Source organism: Tiliqua scincoides, chromosome 3 (assembly GCF_035046505.1).
Source record: "Tiliqua scincoides isolate rTilSci1 chromosome 3, rTilSci1.hap2, whole genome shotgun sequence".
Taxonomy (NCBI): Eukaryota; Metazoa; Chordata; class Lepidosauria; order Squamata; family Scincidae; genus Tiliqua; species Tiliqua scincoides.
In genome coordinates, this window is record NC_089823.1 from 100,111,545 (window position 1) to 100,130,392 (window position 18,848).

At 41.5% G+C, this 18,848-nt stretch overlaps 1 protein-coding gene across 3 annotated transcripts in view; it reads right to left on the reverse strand.

The window, feature by feature from the left end:
- The window catches only part of TPP2 (tripeptidyl peptidase 2), a 55,567-nt gene that overhangs the window by 9,912 nt on the left and 26,807 nt on the right, over positions 1–18,848 (reverse strand). For 2 of the 3 annotated variants that reach the window (XM_066619329.1, XM_066619331.1), the window contains exons 13-24: positions 17,972–18,140; positions 17,611–17,768; positions 16,971–17,047; positions 15,463–15,569; positions 14,797–14,951; positions 14,199–14,315; positions 12,123–12,223; positions 10,612–10,708; positions 10,251–10,388; positions 9,676–9,920; positions 7,066–7,144; positions 4,679–4,717 (exon numbers count right to left, since the gene is read on the reverse strand). In XM_066619329.1, coding sequence (XP_066475426.1) covers positions 4,679–4,717; positions 7,066–7,144; positions 9,676–9,920; positions 10,251–10,388; positions 10,612–10,708; positions 12,123–12,223; positions 14,199–14,315; positions 14,797–14,951; positions 15,463–15,569; positions 16,971–17,047; positions 17,611–17,768; positions 17,972–18,140 — 1,482 coding nt within the window. The remainder of the gene's footprint in view (positions 1–4,678; positions 4,718–7,065; positions 7,145–9,675; positions 9,921–10,250; positions 10,389–10,611; positions 10,709–12,122; positions 12,224–14,198; positions 14,316–14,796; positions 14,952–15,462; positions 15,570–16,970; positions 17,048–17,610; positions 17,769–17,971; positions 18,141–18,848) is intronic. The other variant, XM_066619330.1, reaches the window with a different exon arrangement.

Consider the following 18,848-nt stretch of genomic DNA (forward strand, 5'->3'; position numbering starts at 1 on the left):
CACAAGCATTCAGTAATACAGTTAGATGAAGTCTTGCCATTTAAGAATCAGCAAAGCTAAGTTGTTCTATAGCCAGCACTGGACTTTTTCCCAGAAATTTATTTTTCTTGATACTGTCACAATGTTTCCATTTCCAGTACTTCTCTGGAACCAAGTCATTAGGTGAACATGCCTGGCATATCCTGGATGTCAGGACAGTGTTGGCTCTAAATACAAAGCATTCCAAATGCTTTATAGCACATCTTTGTAATCCTTACATCACACTTGTGAATTAAGGCAAGCACACTAGCTTCTGAAGTTACAGATGGCTGCATTGGCACTTTTTGCACAGGTGCAGTACATCCTTTGTGGCATTTTCATTCAGGTGTGATACCACTTGGCTGGCAAGAGCTACATATGGCAAAACATATGTTTTGGCCTACATATGTTCCAACTTCTAGACTGACCTCCAGAATGGAACTGGTATGTATGTTGGGGACTTAGTGTATTTTTCTCATAAAATAGGTAGGGTTAATGAGGGTGAGAGATTATGGCTTACGTAAGTTCACCTGATGAGTTCATGACTGAACTGAAATTCCAAGCAAAGATTTCCCAGCTCATAAACTTACCCACAGTTCTGCATCTCCTATCACATATCACTGACTGTAGATATATTAACATTGCTGAAAGCATATCTTCTCAAAAATCACAGTTATTCTTACTTTTATAATATAATACCATCACAAATTCTCTTATTATCAAGAGACAAGTCTGGAAAGCAAGTCAAAACACACTTAATTGCTTGTCAAGACTGCTCACGTGAGGCAAGCTCCACGGGGAAATTTATGAACGTGTTATATACACAGGTTTTTCCAATCTAAATATTGAATCTGCTGAATTCTGCAGCGACATTATGCCATAATGTAGGGACCCCTAAGAAGTCTTCCCTAAGGTATTCCGGAAAAGGGAATAAAATAACCCTTAGGCATTGTAAGTGAGGTATTCAATTATGTTGTATAATTACGATAGTTAAAATACATCAAGCACAATAGGATAGAGTAAAAATACCATCAGCTATTTTACTAACATTGGCAGAACAGCCAACGGATAATCATTTCAAATTAAGGTTGCAATTCTATATATTAATTATTATTATTATTATTATTAACAGTATTTATATACCGCTTTTCAACTAAAAGTTCACAAAGTGGTATACAGAGAAAAATCAAATAACGAAATGGCTCCCTGTCCAAAAAGGGCTCACAATCTAAAAAGATGCAAATGAATACCAGCAGATAGCCACTAGAACAGACAGTGCTGGGTTGAGGTGGGCCAGTTACTCTCCCCCTGATAAAAAGAGGAGCACCCACTATACCAACTACGGCGTTTGTTAGCCTTGTTCTAAGGATACTAAATGAGGATGACTTTATTATTAAGAAAATTTATATACTGCTCTTTGACAAGAGGTTCATTAAGAAGTTCGTTTATGTAGCAAAATCAACCAATAAAAGCCTTAGTAGCAAACGTGCATCTTTAATGAGATTTGATAATGACATTAACTTAAAGCAAACAGATCCAGCACAGTAAAGTTACTATAGTGCTGAGCACGTACTTGTGAAATGGGATTTAATCCCAGAACCAAACTAGATGGGTTTGTATAGAAATATGGCATGAAGCTGGCAACAGCCAAAACACAATTGTAAAAGAGGTCATATATTCAATAGCCTTGCCCTTCCAATAGCTTAATGCGCAGACATGCCTTGTGAGGAAGAAATCTCATAATGAGTCTTCACTTGCAGCTCCCAGACATTACTGGGGTTTGAGAGTTGGTGACAGCAAGTTGAACACACCGCTGCAAAAGCTGAAAGACATGGGGCATATTCTCATGAAGACTGTAGATGACGTTTCCTATACTTAGATGGAAGGCTACAAAACTATCATAATCTCAGTAAAATTTATGAGTCATAACATGACCAAGTGAAATTGATGTCTACTATGGAAAGTCTGAGAGTCTTATGGTTAAGTGAGAGGAAGCATATCAGACAAACAGGGCCCAAGAAAAAATTTTTTTGCTGTGCCTGCTTACAGATGAATGCACACATGACCATGAAGGTCTCCTAAAGTACAAACACTATGAACACCCTTCTAGAACTCTGAACTACTACAAGAAACAGTAATGAACTCCTTGCATTTGAGACACTAGTCATGTTGAACACCAGTAATCCATAGCAGCTAAGATAAATCCTTATACAGGTTGAGACTAATTATTCGAGTGGGTTCTGTTCCAAGCACTCACATGGAGGGCAAAAAACGCACTATAGCAAATCAATTTAAAAAACAAAGTTTCTTTGCTGCCATGATTTAAAAACAGCCTTGCTGACCTTTGTGATGTAAGATAAGAGTCATTAGGAAGACAATCCATGGGGGGAGGGAGGGGTCCACTGGAGAGAGAAGGATTGATGGATTGTCAGCCAGCTGCCCCCCCCCCATTAAGGAGGCTATTGTTAAAAGACTGTTCAGTTTTTTAAACTGATTTTAAAGGGGTGCATTTTTTTCCTTCTCCAGGGATCAGCACATTCCTTCTCATTTGCAGGGGCCATCTCTGTTGAGTCAAATCCGTGTATAAAAAAATCCATGTATAAATAGGCTGGACCTGCATACTAAAGACCACAATCCTGTAAATGTCATCTACAAGTGTGCCCCCATAACTGCAGGGGGTTCTGTTCCAGAACCCCCTGTGGTTAAGTGAAACTGCAGATAGGGTCAAATGTTTCCCCCTACCCGCTGGAGCCAAGGGGAGCTCTGGTCCCCTTGCCTCCAGAAGGTCCTCTGAGCCCAACAGTGAAAAAAGTCTCAGTGAAACTGCAAGTGACATTTTTAATGCTTCATAAGGCACTGGGAAGCCCACGGTCTCTGCTGGGTTCAGAGGACCCTTTGGAGGTAAGCGAAGCTCCCCTCGGCTCTGAAGGGAGCATGTGCGGGGGGCCTGAACTCAATCCGCAGATAAGTGGATCAGCAGATATGGGGCACCCGTACTTTCATTTTTCTCTGCCTAGTGAAGGAGTTTCATGCATTTATACTCTACAATGCTCAGTCCCAAAGGTTCTTACAGTTTTCATTGTATGCCACTCACTACAAGAACAAAAAACAAACATCAACACTGATCTACCACAGAAGAATGAAGACATCTTCTAGAAATATTATCTCAAGATTCTCCAGCAGCCCCACACCTCTGCAAGGAGTGCACACACTTCACTCAGGTTGCATAGTACAGTACATTTGATTTACCAAGATTAAAAATACACGAAGTCATAAGAGGCTGCTGACTTAGCTAACTAATGGCCCAATCCTATCCAACTTTCCAGGGCCAATTCTGCAGCAATGCGGCCACAAAGAAAGGGAACAAAGATTCCCTTACCTGAAGGAGGTCTCTGTGATTGCCCCCCTACCACAGGAAGCAGTGCATGCCCCATTGGCATGGCTGCTCCAGAGCAGGAAGGTTGGATAGGATTGGGCCCTAAAACAGTCAGATTTGAATATTATTCAATAAAGTGCTGCTAACATATATAGAAAGTACAGATCCCTAAATGGCTATCAGATAATGGAGAAAATGAGTAATGTTCTCTCTGCACTGAAGTTGCCCAGCTTATATGGCCTGCATACCTTTAGGCTGCTCCCAAGTTTAACTCAACTACTCCCAGTAAAGAGGAGCCTGTGATTTGCTTTGTGCTTGCAGATTGCTTTGTACCTTCCAATGCCCAGCAGTAGTTTATGGTCAGTTATTCCATATTAGCAGGCACTTGCTTACTAAATCATGAAAAACCTATTTCTGTGCAAACACCCATACTAGCACAGCTGGCTACCTAACTAGCACAGCTGGCTACCTAACTTATTTTTCTACTAAAAATGGTGCTGTATCTCACACTTAGTCCAAAGTAGCTCACATAGCTCTTGAGCAAGTTTTGTCATATTTTGTGTCTGATGTTTCTTCACTGGTCATGGGGGTAATTTAGCTCAAGGGAAAAAAAAAAAACAAAGGCCCAAGTTTTTGAACTTGGAATATCTTCTGACCTCTTACCTACTCTTATACTAAAGGGAATATGGGTTACACTGATGGAGGTGTCAAAAGAAAGCAGATTCCTGCCTGTACTAAGGGATCTCAGCACCAATGCAGTTTGACCAGTACTTCCTGTTTCTAATGGATCATGGCCATTTATGTGGTGATCAATGCCATGAAAATAAGGATTACCCCCATTAAATAGTGGAGTTTACCTAGCTGTGTCAAAATTTCAGTGTTTAAATGTAAGATCAACAGAGGGCTACACATGGCTCATCTTTGCTTAGCTACTTGGCTAACTGCCACTCGACTGAGTGGCAGGGTTGGAGCTTTCCCCCATTTGAACTTCGTGTTGTGAAGGGGAATTTTCTTCTAAACAGGAAGTATTCTGTGAGACAAACTATTACTACAATGAGTTCTAAAAGATACCCATCACAGAATTGTATATCCATACAATTTCTATAATATAAAGGTAAGCCAATGCTGCTTCATTAATCTAAGTAAAAGGTGCTGCTCAAAGATAAAGCATTATTCAGGAAGTTGTATGAAAGGCAACTGAGGACAAAGAAATAACTCAATATAATATTTTAAGTCATATGCAAAAAGACTTAAATACATCTTTCAAAAACTGACATTCAGTACCTTTTTAAACTTTCCTTGTCGCTTTGCTGCAGACTGCCCCTGGGAGTTAGAACAAATACTGTAAGAAAACATGCACAAACTCTAAAGAATGGAGACACCTCTTCTTATCTTTTTGTCCCCCATTTAGGGATTCCAAACTCAGTGCCTTGTTCCTAATCAAGTGCGCTTGCAAAGCATAGTATTTTAGCTTTTAAAAATATTAATTAATGCATCCTTTTGCATATAGTTTGTTCTTTTTGAGCAAGCAGGAAAGTGCTCGATTACTTCAGGGCACTAGTTAAATTGGGTATTTCACTTAATAAGTGCCATAAGGTTAAAGCACCAATCTTTAGCACAGTTTATTATAAATTCCCCATCTGACACTGACTGAACTAACATGAAACTACCTGCTTCCCTTTTGAGTCTCAGGGGCCTAAGCAAATACAGCATTGGCTGAACTAAAAATGCAACAAAGCTGGATGGTATGCCTTTCAACAACTGGGCCAAAACACGTTACAGCATGACTATGTGACGAATCTCTGGGCAAATGCTCCAGTCAACTTGAGTTCCTTGGTTCTTCTTAGTCATGTTAGAAAAAAGGACTGACCTCCTCACAGCTAACTATATTATAACTTGTTTTTTTTCTGAGTCAATAATTTACTACACACACCATTAGGGGAACTGCTCAACACTCTTGGTACCAAAAACAAAAAAGACATGGGGCAATCAATAGCCACTTGAGTTGGTTTGAGGAAACTTATATCCATCACAATAAATCCCTTTAAATATGCGTGTTATGGGCTTAAGAACAGGCTTGAGAACAGTTTGCCTACTCACCCAGACATTATCAATAGCTCCTGGGCAAGCTGTTTGCTGAAACTGATCTTGTAGAATCTTTTCAGAAATATGTTGGGCTCTGACCCATTTTTCCAGGAAAAAAATGGGATTCATCAGCAATCATTTAACATTGGTAAATAAAATATTTGGAGCCCAGGAAAACATAAGGTGCTCTGAGAAATTTCAATACACCAAGTGCCACTATCCGCTACCAATTCCATCCAAGTAGGCAGGGGAAAAAAACTGCTCACATGGTTCAGTAAACATATTTTCTATAGGCAGCTGATGATCAATGCCACAGTAAATTTAGAAACCCCTTTAGTCTTCAGCCTTAATGCAGCATCTTGGTGCTATGTGGCCAAATGGATGGCAAAGGCAATTGGAAAGTGGTTTCCTATCTCTTCCTCTATCACACACACTTTCTATAGGGTCAGAACTTTTGCAAAGCAAAAGTACCTTACAAGATTGATGGATGGCTTGGTTTTTCAAATACTTGGCCTGGCTGCTCCTTCCAGGTCCCATTATAGTTCATGTGGATAAAATGTATCTATCCTCCCAAAATTCTATTAAAAAATACTTAATTAAAGCTCTAAGAGAGTTTCTGAATCACCTCAATTATGTTTAAGCTAACCTCTGTGTGTTCAGCCAAATTACAAATAATCCCTATTATAAAAGATGCATTTAGTTGACCTAGGTAACATTTTAGTATGAAAGCATTTGTAAGGATATTTTAAAAACAGTAACCTCTAGCTTGCTTGGCTTTAACAAGCTATGGAAAATGAAGAACTAAGGAAACCCTTCAAAAACCTAGCATTAAGTGAACATGAAGATTATTTAATCTTTTGTAAGCACAGATGCTGGTATAATTCAGTAAGTGCTACTGATACATATCCTCACTTCATTTAATTTACCATTTAAGTAAAATTTGCTCAGTGGAAATGTGTAGTGACTTGCACCCTTACTACTGAAAATTCATTTGAGGTAGAATTTTATTTTCCTGTTTCTAAATATAGTGAGTGACTGTCACTTTTTACACAGCTTCATATTATTAAATGAAGCAGAAGAATTCTCATACTAGTAGAGCATCAAACAAAGTACTTTGTGTTCTACAGACTATGCAGAGCAGCCTGTATTGTTTTAATGGAAGCTACATGTTTAGATGCAGGGTGATCCACAAAATCCCATTAAAGCAAAATTACCAAAAACCTCACATTATAGGAAAAAAAAGTTAGTTAAAACAATTTTTTAAAGCCTGTAAACTGTCCTGTGTTAAGTCTTGACAGGGCAGAAGCTGTTGCTTCTGTAGTAATTCCAAAGTGTTTCGTTATTACAGGAATACAGCAAAAATACAAGTTCAATATGAAACTGAAGGATAACCATTGTCCAAAAAGAACTGCTGGCATTTGGCATCAGAAATGCTTTTTTATAAGTTTTCAAAAATTCCTCTCCCCCCCCCCAAAAAAAAATCGGTAGGTGTACAATACAAAATATTTACACAAAAGGATGTGTTTATATGACAGCTTTCTTTCTGAAAAATGCAAATTTTTAGAGCTTAGTAGTATTTTCCTCACCGCTTTCTTTCCAAGTTCTGTCTTTGAAAGGGTTAATGATCCTGCAAGGTAACACCCTGGGCTTGCTCCTTTAGGTACTCTAATAAAAAAAATACAGAACAAGATGAAGTTATTAAGTTCCAATTTAAGACACAATCACAAATAATTCTTTGTTAATTTCAAACATTATTTATTGCTTTTCAAAAAACAAGCTCTTTGAGTTGCTTACATAACAAAAAGAATTAGAGTAGTTCGATGTCCCAAAAAAAGCTCACAATATAAAAAGATAGACAAGGAAAACATCACTAATAGCTGCTGGAAGGGATGCTGCCCTATAACGAATAAGAACAGTTGCTATTCCACAGCTGTATATAAGAGAATGACCACTTTACAGGAGCCTCTTTAACCACTGCAATTGGCAAGCATACTAAAGAGTTGTACTTTTTTGATGGATATCACTGCTGTCCAAGAATCTTGCAGTGAAAGATAGCCTTCCTTTAAGAGTCAGAGAGTTAAGAGAAGTGTAAGCCATCACCCTTGTATTCATCAACCACAGACTAAAGGCTCTGGCTATTTCCCTCCTACCAACAGGAAGCCACCATCACTGCCGGAAGCACCTTCTGGTAAGGCCTAGACCAGGGGTCGGCAACCTTAAACACTCAAAGAGCCATTTGGACCCCTTTTCTGGAGAAAAAAAAAACCTCAGGAGCCACAAAACCCTTTTGACATCTAAAATGAAGATAACACTGCATATATAGTTGTTGTTTTTTTTACCTTTATGCTCTTATAGGTCCCATTTTTATAATGCAGCCCCCTCTTGTAGCTTTTAGTTAGTTTTGTCATACATTATTGTCCTGTGTTTTCAGATGCCTGGTCCTCTATGGTGTTTTGCCTAATTCCAAGGCCATTCTCTGCCTGGAGAATTATGCCCACTTTAAAAAAATTAGCTCCCCTTCTTTCCCCCAACAAATGACCCTGGTTCTGTCCTGCAGTCCTGCTGGATCCCACCTCCAGGGTAGCTTGCCTGTTCAACCTGCAGAGGTCCTCTCTCCTGCCAGCAGCCTCCCACCACTACAGCAGACCCTGGGTCCTCAGCAGGTCTTGGGCACAGCAGCCACACTTCAAACTCCAGTGTCTCCAGCAGTCTGTTAGTCACAAAGTCAGTCAGAGTATCCAGGGCAGAGTCCAAAGTCAATAAGCAAGTCACAGTCCGAGGGCAGAGTCCAAAGTAAGTCAGGCAAATCAGTCAGAGTAGCCAAGTCAGTCTCCCCTCCAACCTGCACGCCTTCTCCAACCTCTTCTTGCCTCAGCTGCTCCTTATATCCCTAAGAGCCCTACTGCCTTCAAGTGGCTGCAGCTGTGCAGCACACTCTGCTGGATGCCCAGGCCTTACCCTTAAAGGGGTCACTGCTGACACCACATCTACCTCCTCACCAGATCTTCCAGGATTCCAATACAAATGGTGGTTATGACATCTGCTTATCTTACATGGATACTAAAGAACTCCCCCCCCCCTTCCTGAGGCACCCTGCTGGAAGGAAAAAAGGACACAGACTCCTGAGGTGGGGAAGAGAAGAAGCCAGAGCTGGGGGGGAGCCACAGGCCAGCTTCTACACTGCCTGCCCACCCGCCCTCACTCAGTCTGCAACCCTCTCCACACTATCCTGGGAGTAAGCCCATTGACTACAATGGGACTTCTAAGCAGACAAGTTGGTTGGAGCTCTCAGGTTGCAGTCCTCTCCACACTTTCCTGGGAGGAAGCCCCACTGACTACTTGTGAGTAGACCTGCATAGGAGGGGGCTGAGGCTGCAGCCCTCCACACCTTCCTGGAAGTAGCCCAGGGACTACAGCGGGGCTTGCTCGCTAACAGACCTGCCGGGCGCAGGCTCCCACTCACCCGTCCTTGAGCTTGGCCTTGAGCAGGCTCCAAGGCTGCAATCCCAGGCACCCTTTTCTGGGAGTAAGCTTCATCCAATGTAATTGGGCTTACAACTGAGTAGACACGCACGGGAGCAGGCTCCAAGGTTGCAATCCCAGGCACCCTTTCCTGGGAGTAAGTTTCATCTGCTGTAATGGGGCTTACTACTGAGTAGACACACAGGATGTCTCCTCTGCTGTGGAGGAAAAGCCTCTCCTTGCACTGAGTGGGGACCTGCAAGAGCTCGCAATGGCTGAGGAGGAGGGCATCCTGCTGGAGAGTTGGGGAAGGGAAAAACAGGGACCTTAAGCCTGCAGAGTGGGCAAAATTGAAAAGGGAAACCAATGCGGGGCAGGTGGGGGTGAAGGGAGAGGAGGGCAGTGAGCTCAGTGGGCTGAGGGAAGCAGCCTGCCCTCCCAACACAGGTGCCTCCTGTCACCCCCTTTGCCAATTTCACCCAGAGGAGCCTCAGCAGACAGCTGAAAGAGCCACAAGTGGCTCCAGAGCCGAGGGTCGCCGACCCCTGGCCTAGACTGTGGGGGATCAGGAATCATTCTGCTTGCAGAATCACTATTTTTTAGACTAACAGACAACCCCCTTTATGGATTATGGAAACTATCACTGCATATTTATTTCCCAATTTTCAACAATTAAAACAGTCTACAACTTATAAAAGTGTTATAAACTGGAAAGCAGAACATGGATTACTCACTTGTCATCTGGCAAAGATGCAACGAAGAAGGGCTGACTGTGTTTTGGTGGCAGAGACATACTATTTGCTTTCTTCTTCCCTAAAAGAGCATGGCTATGGTTTTCATAAATATCTAAACTCAGTGCACTAGACAGTCTGTGGGAGACAATAAATGGAAGGTCTTTTATCCGATCCAGTTCACTGTTCTGCTCATGACGAATCTGTAGCCGAATGGTATAATCTCCTTTCTCCAATTTCATGGAATACTAGGAAAAGAAGTGCTTTATTAGTGCCACGACTTATTAACATTTTGCAAAGTAAATGAACAATTGTTTGACACAGACTCTGGCAGGTCAATTTACCTATAAACGTAAAAAGTGTACAAGAGAGATGAAACAAGGTAAGGGATTTAAAGGAACTCCCAACTCAGAAAACACAGAACAGCTGGATTCTATTCTCGCTGATTTGAAGACAAGCCCACCCAAAGGTACTTATTCCCAAGAAAGTTTGACAAAGATTTCAGGCTATGGAACTGGTGAAGCAAACAATGATTTACAGAACATAGCACGGATCTACAGCAAGACGTCTTTGCATACCTGGTGTGGATATGCATCCCCTGAGCCCATCTGCTTTTTGTTCTGGTCAAAGATTATCCATAACTGGCTGTCAAATTCCGATTCATACAAGAGTTCACAGAGCAAGGGACAACTTGGGGTTACTTCTCCACTCTTAGGCTAAAGAAAAGTCAGAATGCATAAAAGGCAAACTATTCAATAGTGGCAAAAAAGGACACTTGAATACAGAAAATCAGACTTTGTAAACCTAAAGACCATTTCCCTAACACTAGATAAAATTCAAAATTCTTACTCTTTTCAACAAAAGAACACACACCAGAAACTTAAACAGGGATAAGAACATCATGATCCCTTTTGAGGCACTCCACCAATTCAAACTTACTTGATGAAAGCTGTATGTCAAGATCATCTCGTATAACTGTCGATTATTTGGCAAAACATCTCGGGATCCTAATGGCTTTATTTTAGCACTCAAAGGCCTATAATTTAGCAACACAATGATAAGAATTAGGTTTAGAATGCCATTTTAAAGACAAAATTCAGAAACATTACAGACATTAAGGGTTGTAGGGATTTATGTGGATTAAACTAGACCAGTGTTTCTCAGTGTTTCTCAACCAGCGGTACAGGTACCACCAGTAGTACTTGAGATGGTGTCTGGTGGTACTTGCGGGACCCCTGCCGCCCTGTAGTGAGACCAGGAAAATGACACAAACAGCAGTAGAAGGCTTGACTCAGCAGGCAGAGCTCCAAAGTTTGCTTTTCTGCACTTGAAAAAAGCCCTCCCATTCATCCTGAGCCTCTTAGTGGTGTTTGTTGAGTCACATCTGACTCCCAACCCAGATGTAACTGGTGATGACATCATCCAGTAGTACCACTTCTAGTGGTACTTTGAATAGGTGGACCATGTGAAGTGGTATGGCCAAGGACAAATGTTGGGAAACACTGAACTATACAGTTTCCAATGCGGTCGACACTGCTAAACAAGAAGCCAGCCTCCAACATAACATAAAGCATGGTGTTGAAAGTGAACCTTTTAAGGGGCAATCCGAACCCGTTATGTCAGTGCTTTCCAGCACTAACATAAGGGCAATGTAGCTCTGAGGTAAGGGAACAAACATTCCCTTACTTTGAGGAAGCCTCCTTGAGTGACAACCAACTGCAGGATGCAGCACACGTCCCATTGGCTGGAAAGTACTGACATAAGGGGTTAGGATTGTGCCCTTAGTTCATTGTTGCAGGACCATATTTTATTTTCTCTATAACAAATTGCAGTGTTCAGAGTGCTGCAGAAAACTTCATATGACAATAAATGTTTACTGCATCTGCTGATCAAATTGTATACTTTTGCAATATTTATCTTTCCAATATAAGAGACAAGTTTCCTTACAAAGCCACAAAAGAAGAGTTATACATAAGCAATGGCAACAAAACTTGAGAGGCCAGGATACCTCAAGAATTACCCCCTTCCATAACAGCTTATCCAGGCACTTGGTTTCATGACTGAAGCCTGGTTGAGGGTTCCTCACTCCTGCTATTCGGTGGGAGGGAATATACAAATAGGGTTTTTCAGCTGTGACATCCAAGTTGTGGGATGCCCAGCCCAATTAGGCTTGCTTGTTTGCTTTTGGCAAGCAGATAAACTTGGCTCTTTCAGAAAACCTTTGGGCTAATACAACTGCTGTATCCTGTTAGCTCTACAAGAAGTCATAAGATAAAACTGGAACACAGTCAAGAGCTGTTCTCCATTTTAAAACTTTCAAACTTTGTAATTGCAAGTTGCCTTGATTAGGTTTTTCCCCCTCTCCTCTTCAAATGACAAGGTGGGTTTTAAATTATTTAATAAACAACCAACACAGCTATCTGGTTTTTGACTGAAATTTGCTTCCATACCTTAATGTTTGAACCCAGCTTTTGAGATTTATGCAAGGGGCAATATCTTCGTATCTCAGCGTTGACTGAACATCAAAGCGAACTATGCCTTCGGAAGCATGCTAAGAATGAAAGCAATTGTTACTTTTGAGCAGAAAATTAAAATAGTATTGCAAATTTTAAATTACACACATGCAAATGCCTACAATAACTTCTGATAATCCAGCATCTTCGGGACCTAGGTGGTGCTAGATTATTTAATATCCCAGGTGACCAGGAGGTGCTAGAGCCCAATTGATGATGCCTAGAAGTGACAAAGTCACTACTGACATTGCACCAAGTCACTCGGATAGTCCAAATGGCTTCTGTAGCTTGTCTAGGCAACACTATTGCTAAGACAGTTGCAACTGCGCCTGTGCAGTAACCAGAAAGGGAGACTGCTCCCAGACAACAGATAACCAACATTTTTTGGGATTGTTGGGTTACTGGAAGCATTGGACAATCTGATGCCAGACAGTGGGAATTTCAGTGTACACGAGAAGGCACTGAAGATCAATAATTGACAACTCAAGTAATTGAGTTGACTGGTCAGAGAGCTTGAAAAAATGCACAAGAGGTCCTTGAAATAGCATGTATGTAACTCCTTGCATGGTAAGTAGCTGTACAAGCAAACATCCAGTATACATTACATCAGTGGTTTTCAAACCACTGAGAGTTAGAACAGACAAAAGTAAATATTTCTTTACTCATGTGGTTGGTCTGTGGAACTCCTTGCCACAGGATGTGGTGATGGGGTCTAGCCTGGATGCCTTTAAAAGGGGATTGGACAAGTTTCTGGAGGAAAAATCCATTACAGGGTACAAGCCATGATGTGTATGTGCAACCTCCTGATTTTAGAAATGGGTTATGTCAGAATGCCAGATGCAAGGGAGGGCACCAGGATGAGGTCTCTTGTTATCTGGTGTGCTCCCTGGGGCATTTGGAGGGCCACTGTGAGATACCGGAAGCTGGACTAGATGGGCCTATGGCCTGATCCAGTGGGGCTGTTCTTATGTTCTTAAACTCTCATGGAGTGTTTGAGCCACTGTAAGTGCTTGCGGTGGCAGGGGGGAGGCAGGGGGGGCAGGGGGGAGGCAGCGGTGCGGTGCACAGCAGTGCGGTGCAGTGCCCTGAGTGGTGCTCAGGGGGCTGCAGGGGCTTAGGAGCGCTTACCCAAGCCTCCTGCAGCCTCCTGGGGGTGCGGGGAGTGCGGTACAATATTTAGCAGGGCTCCCCACAGCAGTGAATGTGAAAGTGGAGTGATCGTGCCCCGCCTCCGCTAAAGCAGAAGTGGAGCGTGATCCCTCTGCTTTCACTGCTGCAGGGAGCCCTGCTGAAGATCGCACCTGGCTCCCTGCACCCCTGGGAGGCTGCAGGAGGCTTGGGTAAATGCACCCAAGCCTCTGTGGTCCCCTGAGCCTCCTCCCTGCCCCCAGGCTGCCCCTATGCCTTAAGGGGTAGAGGCTGGGGCATCGCGACACCCCAGTTTGAGAAGCCCTGCATTACATCTTTTAAAATACATTATTTATCCTGAAGTCAGAAAAGGCTAACTTTAGGAGAGATCTTCAAGTTTTGTACTCAAACTGAAAAAAAATAGGAAATGGAAAATTTAAGAGGATGATGCAAGGAAGGTAAATGGGTTTTTATCTTATTTTAAGGAAAAGATGGTAGCATAGAAAAGATTAAAGGTGTCTATGGCCTACAAATACAATAGATACCAGAGAAAAGGAAAATATGCTTATTTAAGAACAAGCTGCAAAGGAAAGCTATCAAAACTTCCACTTCAGTACCGCAATGGAACAAGCTGTTCTAGGAGAGGCATGGAGTCTTATTTGCAAGTTATCAAGGTGGACAAACCACCTGGTTAAGATACTAAAGGTAATGAGTACTCTGAACCAAAGGAGGGATTTGAATTTCACAGCCCTTGCCTTGAAGTTCCCTTAGGAAACCAACTTTGCCTTCAGAGCAACATATCGGAAAGCCATAGTTCTCAAAGGTTAACTTTCTCTTCTTCTTTTGACAAGCTGTTCAATAAAGCAAAATAAAAACAATACTTACAATATTTAACTGAGAAGCTGTACAAACTATGCCGTGAAAGGAAATTGTGTAGTCAATGCTAACATCACTGAGGCTTGCCCACCAACGAGCAATACAAAATTCAATAGTTTTTCCACCCTTTGGAGGGGAGAAGAAAAAAAGAAAAGATTTAAAATGTATACACCATCTCTCATTCTCTATCAAGGCTTCAAAAGGAAAGAAATTCCAGTACAGTCAGGTTTGTTACAACTTTCTAGCAAACCTTAAAGTGACAATCACACGACTGTACCATATAAAATATTCCAAACTGCAGATTTAAGGCTGTGAATTTTGGAAAAAGCACGCATTGCCACCTGCTTTCCTATTGTTTTAAATGACGAGAAAGGTTAAATAATACATTATCCCAGGTCCAATTCCTGGATGTTCAGCTCAGCACTGCCTGCAATGACTTACAGCAGCTTCCCAGAGTTTAAGATTGAGGTGTTTCCCAGCCCTACCTAGAGAAGTTAATGCTTGGGTTTTTCGGTTCACAAAACACATGCTCTACCACTGGGCTCATCTCCATCTCTGAAATATATTTAGAACTGCCAAGATTCATTGTGAATTGGAGGTAACTTACTAAGACAGGAAATGCTTCAGTAACGGATCCTTTTTCAGGTATTGAAGAAAACTTATAGAATTCATGGCTTCGGTATGCCTTTTGCTTCACTAGTTGAACTGCATGAAGGACAAACTTGGCAGTCACGTCAGATGATGATGAACAAACTGTTACTTCTAGATAAGAGAAAAAGTACAGCCTTAGTACTAATTCTACAAAATAATTCTACAAAGGTCTTGGCTTACACTCCTGAAGCTACCATGCTTCAGACAGGGTGTCAGAAGACAGCTCAGTTGGGGATCCACACCCAGATTGCCCACCTGACTAGAACAATCCCTGAACTCTCGGTATAGGTGGCAACAGTAGTGCCCATTCACCATCAGGGGGTGCAATGGGAGCCAAATGCAGGGTTTTGCACCCTGTGTCAGCAAAGGGCAGAAGAATAAAAATAATTTCTAAAGGAAACTTTGCAGCAACTCCACAGTAATGGAATACGCTGACCTTCACAGAAGTAAAAACACAAAGCTCAAGCAAGTTCTGAACTATGGCATCTAGAATTACAACTCTGGTCAGGTTACTCAAAGCAACGTTCAACAGAATGCAAAGAATTTAAACTGTACTAAAAACATTTGCAAACATTGCTTTCTCCAGCAAAGTACTATGGACAACATGCCTTATTTGCCTTACCAGCCCAGGTTGCTCCCGAAGGAACTTCAATAAAGTGTCGTTGGATTTGACCCGGTTTAAAATGAACATCAGTGAATTTAAGATCAGAATGTGCAGCTTCATCTGTCCTGTAATCAGAAACAGTGGTGAGAAAAGGCAGCGTTATTATTATAGAAAACTCCCTGCTGTGGGTTCAAGCATGTCTGCTAGTTAAAAAAATGTCAAAAGCCATCAATTATATATTTCCACTATATGAGAAAGCATTTAATACTCAAATATGTCTTCTGTTATGGCTACAGCTTTTTTAGGGCAGCTGTTCACTCTTGCCCATACACTTTTGAAGAATCAAAATGGTGCATTAACATGAAATTGAACTTTAATAGTGCTCGCTTCTGCAATTTTTCGAAGAGCCCAGCCACAGTACTTGTTTCATCAAGTCATGTGGTCACAGCAGAATAAATACTTCCAAGAGTATTAGATAAGTATAATGCAAATAAGAGCTTTCTACTACTACTAAAAAAAAAATACCAGATGCTTGAACTATGACAAGGGAGTGATTGTTGCTCTGGTGCTTTGATTGTGAGCTTCACAGAAAACATCTAGGTGGCACTGACTGAGACAGCATGGACCTTTTGGTTGACCAAGCAAGTCTCTTCTTATGTACTACTAATTTATACAGGACTTCTTCCCCTCAGAGTAGATTATTTTCATTTTCAGATCGAAAATGAGGCTGAGAGATAGCGACTTGAACAAACTGAGCATATGATGAGTTCATGGCACAGCCCAAACCTAGGTTGCTTTTATCTAAGTTCAATTCTCTAGCCTGAGGACCACACTGTCCTGTAGAACACACTAGCAACTGTCTGTTATAAATGTAAGAAGGTTCTTCCCCCTTTAGTGCAAGACATACACAGAGATAGTGAGAAGCCAAATCTCCCCCATGAGGGTGTTTAGAAACCCAGAACAAATGTGCAGAACTTCACATGGAAATCAGCATCTCCCATGAGTGTTGCACAAGTTTGGAGGCAAAACCTATGTGGGTTTCCTTATCCATGAATTCTTCTCTCACAGAATAAACCAAGTACTATTTCACTTCTTAATCTGCAAGCCTGGAATCTTTCACGTGGGCTTTTTACATCTGGTTGGAAAAATCACATGAATATCTGATATCTGTGAACTGATTCTTTGGAGGAGGTGAGGCAGAATCCTAGAACGTCTCCAGGAGATTGGGGTTTGCAGACCAGGAAGTTTACTACTTCAGAAGCACAAACCCCGAGGTGGAAACTGCCACATCTTTTAACAGGCAAGTGCCACTGGGATACATGCTGGCATAGGAAGACATTCAAAGGATGACTAACAGTGATGGAGGAGGTACTAGCATAGCTTTTTTCACAGGGAAACCTCTAGATTGGAGCAAGTATGTGACTGCAAATCCCCAGTGGGTTAAAATTCACAGATGTAATTTCTCCACAAATTAACTACATATCTGATATGGACCTTATTATTCTTGAAAGTAAAAACATACTTACCTTGTTGGTATAACAATAGTTACTGGAACTCTAAACAAAGGACCTGCTGTAGGCATTGATATTTCATAACCACACACCTTAAAAAAGAAAAAAGGAGAGAATACAGTAAAATTAGTCATGCTTAAAAAAATTCACTCTATAAGAAACAGATGAACTGTCACACATTCAACTTTTACAGTTAATTCTTTCTTTTAATTGCATGAACCCTGACACTTAATATGCCACTCAAAAATAAATATTGAAAAAACTTGTAACCTGTTTTTCCCCTGACAGTGAGTAAACGTACAAGATGTCTGACAGAAAGCCAACAGACTTCATCAGTTCACCTTATTCACAATGCTTAACGTGTCTCAAATCTTTCCCCACAATCTTAATTATGGAAAGTTCAAGGAATTGGTAGTTTCCAGTTGTACAGCTACACACAGCCCAATGAAGCAATTAAATTTAAAGTACAAGACAGGGATCACAATGCTGCATCTTTATCTAGAGTTAGAGATTAAAGTTGTGTGGGCAGGAACACATTTTATCAACGCTGGTAAGATCCAACAGCCCTGTCCATAATGGCTGAGTAACATCAAGGAAGTTGAGAATGAAGCCCACATGATATAGAAATTCAAACACCAAGTCTGAAAGACTGTACCTCTGTATAGTGAACGCCTTCTCGCAGACCACGTGGGTCCACACGGATGTTAATATGTCTGCATTGGTTCATGAGCTCAAGGTGGGTAGGACACTGAACCCAGGATGCATTTGAAGTTAAGGCTAAATGAAGCTGGAGAGAGATCCTGTCAGCATTTTCTGAAACAGGAACACAAAAGCGTAGAAAGTTAATTCCCACGTTTAAAACCACCAAATAAAAAATAAAAATATTGCACAGCTGAATGCTGCCATAAATTCTGTGTTACATTTTTGAGTGTGTTTAGAGAATAAACTTGTACACAAGTCTATTGCTCCACAATATAGATTTCTGAAAATACATAATGCAAGCAGTTTTTTCCTACCTGTATTCTCAGGAAAAAATGGCTCTATGCCAACACCATGGTCAGAAGGGGCAGCTACCTGCACAGGATCTCTGAGGTAGATTCCACGGTTGTTTCCAACAGTAACAGTGAAACCTATGGTGTTGGCAAATGATGAATTCTGAATGAGGTAGTCATAGGCTTTATCAACCTGTTGGAGAAAAAAACCCACCAAATTCAAAACTTGGAAGTAGAGGTCAATCAAGAGCCCAAAAAACTAATTAGAGCAGAGATTTTCAACCTTTTTCATCTCATGACACACTGACAAGGTTTTTGATAATTGCCAAGGCACACCATGCTGCCAGTGGCGGCCTCACATTCCTATTGGCCCTACTAATAAGTGACCTTCCCTCAAATTCCTGTGGCACACCTGTGGACCACTTGTGGCACACCAATGTGCCACGGCACAGTAGTTGAAAATGGCTGAATTAGAGCAAAGCACATGGTGGCAGTTCCACAAGCAAGACTCCTTCCTAAAGCACAGAAGGAAAAGTCCTAAATATCTTCTGGAAGTATTTCAAGACTCCCTGACCTGTTCTGTGACAGAGATTAAATTGGTACAAGCATAAGTAACAGTTGCATTATATGACACTTGGTAAGAAGCAAACTCAGTTGACTAGAATGAGTTCACTGTTTCAGGCAGGCCGAGATGCTAGTTAAAAGGAGCGTGCTGCTTACCAAAGCATCCCAACCAGCCTCCCCACATACTTGACAAGGCTCCCCTCTGCAGTGCCATTCTGCCCCATTTCCTTCTTCACAGGAGTCCTCTAGGAATACAGTGTTCCTTCGTTATGAGGGTCCCTTGAAGAGGAATCCTCTGTCTTGAAGAGGAATTCTACTCTGTCCATCCCCTGCATGA